Source organism: Corapipo altera, unplaced genomic scaffold (assembly GCF_003945725.1).
Source record: "Corapipo altera isolate COAL_440 unplaced genomic scaffold, ASM394572v1 269, whole genome shotgun sequence".
NCBI lineage: Eukaryota > Metazoa > Chordata > Aves > Passeriformes > Pipridae > Corapipo > Corapipo altera.
In genome coordinates, this window is record NW_020885225.1 from 4,500 (window position 1) to 13,055 (window position 8,556).

At 60.5% G+C, this 8,556-nt stretch overlaps 1 protein-coding gene across 1 annotated transcript in view; it reads left to right on the plus strand.

The window, feature by feature from the left end:
• Positions 1–8,556, plus strand: part of DNMT1 (DNA methyltransferase 1) — a gene marked incomplete at its 5' end in the record, with an annotated part of 15,344 nt that overhangs the window by 3,604 nt on the left and 3,184 nt on the right. The window contains 16 exons of the mRNA XM_027631352.1: positions 21–130; positions 947–1,065; positions 1,157–1,249; positions 1,873–2,024; positions 2,624–2,811; positions 3,269–3,458; positions 3,797–3,894; positions 3,986–4,133; positions 4,484–4,599; positions 5,169–5,370; positions 5,461–5,594; positions 5,675–5,848; positions 6,378–6,599; positions 6,942–7,134; positions 7,521–7,611; positions 7,960–8,088. Of these exons, the coding sequence (XP_027487153.1) occupies positions 21–130; positions 947–1,065; positions 1,157–1,249; positions 1,873–2,024; positions 2,624–2,811; positions 3,269–3,458; positions 3,797–3,894; positions 3,986–4,133; positions 4,484–4,599; positions 5,169–5,370; positions 5,461–5,594; positions 5,675–5,848; positions 6,378–6,599; positions 6,942–7,134; positions 7,521–7,611; positions 7,960–8,088 (2,359 nt within the window). The remainder of the gene's footprint in view (positions 1–20; positions 131–946; positions 1,066–1,156; positions 1,250–1,872; positions 2,025–2,623; positions 2,812–3,268; positions 3,459–3,796; positions 3,895–3,985; positions 4,134–4,483; positions 4,600–5,168; positions 5,371–5,460; positions 5,595–5,674; positions 5,849–6,377; positions 6,600–6,941; positions 7,135–7,520; positions 7,612–7,959; positions 8,089–8,556) is intronic.

The window sequence follows — 8,556 nt, forward strand, 5'->3', positions numbered from 1 at the left end:
TTTTTTTTCCCCCCCTGCAGCTGGAGGAGCCGGAGATGCTGACGGACGAGCGGCTGTCGCTGTTCGACGCCAACGAGGACGGGTTCGAGAGCTACGAGGACCTTCCCCAGCACAAGGTCACCTCCTTCAGGTGAGCTCCTGCCCCAGCACAAGGTCACCTCCTTCAGGTGAGCTGTGCCCCAGGACAGGGTCACCTCCTTCAGGTGAGCTCCTGCCCAGCACAGGGTCACCTCCTTCAGGTGAGCTCCTGCCCAGCACAGGGTCACCTCCTTCAGGTGAGCTCCTGCCCTGGTGATGCCAAAAGCAGCGTAAAGGGGCTGCTCAGGGACAGTTTTGAAGCCTTTGAGCAGCAAAGGTGTTTGTTTGGGGCGATGCTGGGGTGCAACCCCCCAGCTGGCGCTGGGCAAACCAGCTCCCGAGTCCTCAGTGAGAAGTCAGGTAATTTACACAGTTTTGGTGAGGGATTGCGATATTTTACGTGAATATTTGCTACAATAACATCATCTAGTTACAATATTCACACAGGTGGAGCTGGAGGCAGAGTCATCCTTTTGGGTGAATCCCTGGGGGTCGTTCCGTTCCCTTCGGCCTCGTGGGGGTCGTTTTCTTGTCCCTCCTCTTCGTGAACTTTTCAGCTTTTCCTGACTACCTGCCCAAGTCTCACTAAAAACCCCTTTACTCAGCCCTTCACCCCCCCAAATGTCCATCCTGTCCAATTTATAACCTTTTTGCTGCGTTTCATCAGGACAGAGCACACCAAGGACAAACAGGCCTCTGGGAGCCTGAGACCTTCTCTCCCTTAATTCATCTCACAGCACACGTTTTCTGTGTCTCATTGCCACCCAAACGCAGCGAGTTCCTCAGAGTGGTTGGGGTCTGCGAGGCCTCTGCTCAGGGCGGGATTTCAGCCCCTAAAGACCCCCCTTGCTCTGTTTGTCACCGGCAGCGTCTACGACCGCAAGGGCCACCTGTGCCCCTTCGACACGGGGCTCATCGAGAGGAATGTCGAGCTCTACTTCAGCGGCGCCGTCAAGCCCATCTACGATGACAACCCCTGCCTGGACGGTGAGGGACGGGGCTGGGGGGGTCACTGGGGACACCCCCGGGGCGTTCTGGTCCCGCAGGAGGTGGAACTGGGGGTTCCTTGGCCTTCCAGGAGGGGTGAGAGCCAAGAAGTTGGGGCCCATCAACGCCTGGTGGATCACGGGCTTCGACGGCGGGGAGAAGGCGCTGATCGGCTTCAGCACAGGTGAGGCCTCGCTGGGCCTTTCTGGGGGGGTGTTTGGTCTTTTCTGGGGGGTTTAGGGGTTTTTTTGGCCTTTTTTTGACCATTTTTTGACCTCTTTTTTGGCCTAGTTTTTGGCCTAGTTTTTGACCTGTCTTGGGTTACTTTTTGACCTTTTTTTGGCCATTTTTTGGCCTAGTTTTTGGCCTGTCTTGGGATACTTTTTGGCCTTTTTTTGCCATTTTTTGCCTATTTTTTTTGCCTATTTTCCTTCTTTTCTCCTCTTTCTCTCCTCTCTTTCTCCTCTTTTCTCTCTCTTTCCTCCCCCTTTTCTCCTATTCCCACCTATTTTTCCCTCCCCTTTGGGCTACTTTTTGGCCATTTTTTGGCCTCTTTTTCCTTCTTTTCTCCTCTTTCTCTCCTCCCTTTCTCCTCTTTCCTCCCCCTTTTCTCCCTTTCCCTCCTGTTTCTCCCTCCCCCTCGTTCCCACCCCGTCCCATCGGGGTCTCCCATGAGGGACCTTCTCTCCACCCTTGGCTTTGTGGCCCAGACCCACCTTGAGCTGCAGCTCCCCCTCCAACCCCCGGTGGATTTTTTGACCGAATTCCCCGTTTTTTCCCCCCGGAATTCCCCGTTTTCCCTTGCAGCCTTCGCGGATTACATCCTGATGGAGCCGAGCGAGGAGTACGCGCCCACCTTCGCCCTCATGCAGGAGAAGATCTACATGAGCAAGATCGTGGTGGAGTTCCTGCAGAACAACCCCGACGTCAGCTACGAGGACCTGCTCAACAAGATCGAGGTGGGGTCACCAGCGGGGTCGTGGGGCCACTGGTGGGGTCAGTGTTGGGGTCAGTGTTGGGGTCAGTGTTGAGGTCAGTGTCCCCAGGGGGGTCCCCAGGGCCAGTGTTGGGGTCAGTCCCTGGGGATGTCCCCAGGGGTGTCCCCAGGGCCAGACGTTGAGGGGCTCGAGTGTGTCCAGAGGCAGGAACAGAGACAAGGAAGGAGTTGGAGAACATGGGAGAGGGGCTGGAGAACATGGAAAAAGGGCTGCAGAACATGGAGAAGGGGCTGGAGAGCAGGAGGAGAATATGGAAAAGGGGTTGGAGATGGAAAAGGGGCTTTTCCACCCTCACCAATCCCGTGATTCCAAGCTGCGCCCCAAGGGGAGGGTCAGGTTGGACACCAGGAGGAATTTTTCCGTGGGAAGGGCTGTTAAACACTGGGATAAGCTGCCCGGGGAGGCGGTGGAGTCACCACCCCTGGAGGTGTCCCAGAAGGTCACGGTTGGGACCCGCCGACCTCGGAGACCTTTCCCAACTCGCTGATCCTGGGAATGGGTGACTGGGGGAGGTGGGAGGGGTCCACCAGCCCTTCCTGACCCTTCCCCCGACCCCACAGACCACCGTGCCCCCCGCGGGGCTCAACTTCAACCGGTTCACGGAGGACTCGCTGCTGCGCCACGCCCAGTTCGTGGTGGAGCAGGTGGAGAGCTACGACGAGGCCGGGGACAGCGACGAGCCCCCCGTGCTCATCACCCCCTGCATGAGGGACCTCATCAAGCTGGCCGGGGTCACCCTGGGCAAGAGGTGGGCCGGGGACACGGGGGTGTGGGGCACGGGGGTCGGGGGCTCGTCGGGGTTTCGTGGGGAGGGAGGTCGGGAGAAGGGTTTGGGTTGGGTTGGGGGTTGGGTTGGGATTGAGGGTTGGGTTGAGGGTTAAGTTGAGGGTTGAGTTGAGGGTTGAATTGGGGGTTGGGTTGGGGGTTGGGTTGGGGGTTGAGTTGGGGGTTTCCTAAAACTGGGAAAACATTCCTAAAATTGGGGGAGCCCTCCCAAAATCGGGAAAACCCTCTCGAAACCGGGAAGCCCCCGTGCCTGGTGCTGCTCCGAGGGCGGAAGGTCACCGGGTTGGGTCCCCAAAACCTGGCCTTGCCCTTGGTGCTGCCCTTGGGGACCCTGAAGGTGCCCCAGCGCCCACCCGGGCACCCCCTGGGGGCCGTTCCCGGTCCCCCGGATCGCCCTGAGCGCCGTGCCCGTGTCCCAGGCGAGCCGTGCGGCGCCAGGCCATCCGGCACCCCACCCGCATCGACAAGGACAAGGGGCCCACCAAGGCCACGACCACCAAGCTGGTGTACCACATCTTCGACACCTTCTTCTCGGAGCAGATCGAGAAGGACGAGCGGGAGGAGGACAAGGAGAACTCCACGAAGCGCCGGCGCTGCGGCGTCTGCGAGGTACCGGCGCCGTCCCCCCCGTCCCACGTGGAGGTCACCTCCCTGGGGACTCGGTGGTGGTGGTGGGTTGGGCTGGATGGCCTTGGAGGGCTTTTCCAACCTCGATCAACATCAGCCTCCTGTCCTGGGTTGGACTGTGGTTGGTTTTGAAGGTCAATTCCAACTTTGACCAAACAAATTATCCCGTCCTGGGGTGTGGTGGTGGATCTCGAAGGTCAATTCTGACCTTGACCAACCGACCTCCCCCTCCCGTCCCGGTCGCTCCGTGGGGCCGTTCCAGAGGCCACCCTGGTCCCGGGGGGTGTTCCCGGTGTCACCCGTCCCCTGTCCCGCTCCAGGTGTGCCAACAGCCCGAGTGTGGCAAGTGCAAGGCCTGCCAGAACATGGTGAAGTTCGGGGGCAGCGGGAGGAGCAAACAGGCCTGTCTGCAGAGGAGGTGAGGGTCCCACCCCAGATCCTTGTCCCTGGTGACACCCCCGTGGTGACACCCCCGTGGTGACACCCCCTGGTGACACCCCCGTGCCCAGGTGTCCCAACCTGGCCGTGCGGGAGGCGGACGAGGACGAGGAGGTGGACGACAACATCCCTGAGATGCCGTCGCCCAAGAAGATGCTCCAGGGCAGGAAGAAGAAGCAGAACAAGAGTCGGATCTCGTGGGTGGGGGAACCCATCAAGGTGAGGCCAGAGTGGGGTCCTGGGGGTGGGGGAACCCAACCAGGTGAGACCAGAGTGGGGGAACTCGTCCAGGTGGGGGAACCCATCCAGGTGAGGGAGACCCATCCAGGTGGGGGAGCCCATCCAGGTGACACCAGAGTTTGATCCCATGAGTGGGGGAGCCCATCCAGGTGGGAGAACCCCTCCAGGCAAGGCTGGGCAGGACCCTCCTCCCCTCCTTCTCGGGTGGCCGTGTCCCTGGGTGGGTGTAACCACCCCCTGCCCCCCTGGGTGGGTGTAACCACCCCCTGCCCCCCTGGGTGGGTGTAACCGCCCCCCTGGGTGGGTGTAACCACCCCCTGGCCCCGCAGAGCGACGGTAAGAAGGATTATTACCAACGGGTTTGCATCGACAACGAGACCCTGGAGGTGGGAGACTGCGTGTCCGTGAGCCCCGACGACCCCACCAAGCCCCTCTACCTGGCCAGGTGGGTGTCCCCACTGCCCCCGGGGGTGCCATTCCCCGTGGGAACACCGCCCTGACGGCCCCATTCCCGGTGGGAACACTGCCCTGACGGCCCCATTCCCTGTGGGAACACTGCCCTGACGGCCCCATTCCCTGTGGGAACACTGCCCTGACGGCCCCATTCCCTGTGGGAACACTCCCCTGATGGCCCCATTCCTGGTGGGAACATTGCCCTGACGGCCCCATTCCCGGTGGGAACACTGCCCTGACGGCCCCATTCCCGGTGGGAACACTGCCCTGACGGCCCCATTCCCGGTGGGAACACTGCCCTGACGGCCCCATTCCTGGTGGGAACACTGCCCTGACGGCCCCATTCCTGGTGGGAACACTGCCCTGACGGCCCCATTCCCTGTGGGAACACTGCCCTGACGGCCCCATTCCCTGTGGGAATATTGCCCTGACGGCCCCATTCCTGGTGGGAACATGGCCCTGACGGCCCCATTCCTGGTGGGAACACTGCCCTGACGGCCCCATTGCCCGTGGGAACGCTGCCCTGATGGCCCCATTCCCGGTGGGAACACTGCCCTGCAGGGTGACAGCCATGTGGGAGGACAGCAGTGGGCAGATGTTCCACGCCCACTGGTTCTGCCCCGGCTCCGACACGGTCCTGGGGGCCACGTCGGACCCGCTGGAGCTGTTCCTGGTGGACGAGTGCGAGGACATGCAACTCTCCTACATCCACGGCAAGGTCACCGTCATCTACAAGGCGCCCTCGGAGAGCTGGTCCATGGAGGTGGGTGACAGTCCCGGGGGGGGGGCCCATCCCGATATCCCGGTCCCGCGGGAAGCGCAGCCGATCCCGGTGATCCCTCCTTGCCAGCAGGGCGGGCTGGACATGGAGATCAAGATGGTGGAGGACGACGGCAGGACCTACTTCTACCAGATGTGGTACGACCAGGAGTACGCCCGCTTCGAGACGCCGCCCACCAGCCAGCCCAGCGAGGACAACAAGTACAAGTGAGGGAATTCCGGGCGCGGGGAATTCCGGGACCTTCCCTCCCACCCCCTGGAACCTCCGGGACTCCCCTTCCCCGCAGGTTCTGCATGAGCTGCGCGCGCCTGGACGAGGTGAGGCACAAGGAGATCCCCAAGGTGGCCGAGCCCCTGGAGGAGGCGGACGGGAAGATGTTCTACGCCGTGGCCACCAAGAACGGCGTCCAGTACCGCGTCGGGGACGGCGTCTACCTCCTGCCCGACGCCTTCTCCTTCAGGTTGGTGCGGGGGCTCCTGTCTCAGGAGGGGTTTTTTTTGGGGGGTGGGATTTTGGGAGCAGAACGTGGGGTTTTTGGGCGGTGGCTCCGAGCTGTAAACGGGGCGGCCGAGACCCGAAATTCCCAAAGTTTGGGTTAAAAGTTAAGGAGTTCCTGCAAAAATGGAGGAGTTCCTATAAAAGTGGAGGTGTGCCTGTAAAGATGAAGGTGTTCCTATAAAAATGGAGGTGTTCCTATAAAAATGGAGGTGTTCCTATAAAGATGGAGGTGTTCCTATAAAAATGGAGGTGTACCTGTAAAGATGAAAGTGTTCCTGTAGAAACAAAGATGTTCCTGTAAAGATTAAGGTCTTCTTATAAACATGAAGGTGTTCTTATAAAAACAAAGGTGTTCCTATAAAAATGAGGGTGCTCCTATAAACCCAAAGAGTTAAGGTTGGCAGAGCCCATCGAGTCCAACCCTCAGCCCGACGCCGCGTCCCCGAGGGGGTTTTTTGGCCACTTCCCTCCCCTTTTTCCCTGTTTCCCAGCGTGAAGCCGGCCAGCCCAGCCAAGAGGCCCAAGAAGGAGGCGGTGGACGAGGAGCTGCACCCCGAGCACTACCGGAAGTACTCGGAGTACATCAAGGGCAGCAACCTGGACGCGCCCGACCCGTACCGGGTGGGCAGGATCAAGGGCATCTTCTGCAACATCCGCAGCAACGGCAAACCCAACGAGGCCGACATCAAACTCACCATCTACAAGTTCTACAGGTGCCCCTGGGGGGCATTCCCGGGGATTTTGGGGGGCTGGGAAAGCTCTGAGTCGTTGGAGGGTCGGGGTCGGTTCCCAAAAGTGGGAACGTTCCCCTTATCCAGGGTGTGTTTTTTTGGGATGTGTTGGGATCCCTCCAGATCCCCTTGGCCCCTCTTTGTCTTTAAACCCCCTCCCCAACTCCACCCCTGATTCCCTCCCAGCCCCCAAAAACCCCCTTTTTGGTGTCACCCTTTGGAACCCTTCGGGAACCTCCGGGAAAACCCGCGCGGAGCCGACGCCGACGGGACGACTCCCCCTAATCCAAGGGGTGTTCCTCTGGGAATTCTGGCTCCCTGCAGGCCCGAGAACACGCACAAGTCCATGAAGGCCAGTTACCACGCCGACATCAACCTGCTCTACTGGAGCGACGAGGAGGCCACGGTGGAGTTCCGGGCGGTGCAGGGACGCTGCTCCGTGGTCTACGGGGAGGACCTGACCCAGAGCATCCAGGACTATTCCTCGGGGGGCCTGGACCGCTTCTACTTCCTGGAGGTGAGGGAAGGGACCTTCCAGGGGCTTTGGAAGGGGCTGGAGGCCACCAGGGGTTCAGTGGAGCTTCTCCAAGGGGGGGGTTTCTGTGGGTTTGTGGCTGGGTCTGACAGCCTGGGGGATGAGTTGGACACTAAGTCAGGGGGTCTGGGTGTGTCCCTGGGGTCTGGATGTGTCCCTGGGGGGTCTGGATGTGTCCCTGGAGGTCCAATTTCATGGAATCCTGGAACCACTCCGTGATTCTGGCCTTTGTTTTTGCAGCTCTGAGGGTGGTTTTTTTTTTGGCAATCCCACCGTTATTCCTGAGCTGGGAATGTCCTGGTGTTCTCCAGCCCCTCCTCCCTGTCCCCCATGTCCATCCCAAATCCTTGGTTTTTTCCTTTTCCCAGGCTTACAACGCCAAAACCAAGAGCTTTGAGGATCCTCCCAACCACGCCCGGAGCTCTGGGAACAAAGGGAAGGGGAAGGGGAAGGGGAAAGGTGAGTGATCCCACCCCCATCCCGGTGTTCCCGACAGAAATCCTGGAACGGCCTTTTTAGGGCGTTTCATCCTTTGGAAATCAACTCATCCTTGAGGGGTTTCACCCCCCAACCCTCTGCTCCCTAACCTTGGGCTTTGGATCCCATTCCCAACCCAGGGAGAGCCCTGGGAATTATCCCTGCGTCCATCAGATCCTTGGGAATGCTCTTCCAGGCTGCTGGGTGGAAAAGGGGACAGTGAGGGGCTTCCCTTCCGAATTCCGGGTGGGAAAGGGGGCGGGAGGCGCTGGATTGATGGAGGAGGAGGAGCAGGAGGGAATGACTTGGCCCTGGGTGTGGCTTTTCCAGGGAAAGGCAAAGGGAAGCCGGTGAGCTCCGAGCAGAGTGAGGAACAGGCCGAGCTCAAACTTCCCAAGTTACGGACCCTGGACGTGTTCTCCGGCTGTGGGGGGTTGTCCGAGGGCTTCCACCAGGCAGGTGAGTCCTGGCATTCCCCCTCTGGGATCCCGTGTTCTCCAGATCCCTGTTCTCCAGCCCCTTCCTCATGTTCTCCAGCCCTTTCTCCGTGTTCTCCAAACCCTTCTCCTGCTTTCCAACCCCTCCTCCTTGTTCTCCAACCCCTTCCCACGTTCTCCAACCCCTTCCCCATGTTCTCCAGATCCACGTCCTCCACCCCCTTCTCCCGCTCTCCAAACCCTTCTCCACATCCCTCACCCCCTTCCCACCCTCCCCCCCCTCTGCCCTCCCTCCCCCCCACCCAAATCCCCCCTGTCCCTGCCCCGGTGTCCCTGGGTGACCCCCTGAGTGCCATCCCAGCCCCGCTGACCCTCCATGTGCCATCCCTGCCATGGTGACTCCCCTTGTTCCTAGGTGACTCCCCGTGTGCCATCCCAGCCCGGTGACCCCCAGTGTCCCTGGGTGACCCCCCATGTGCCATCCCATCCC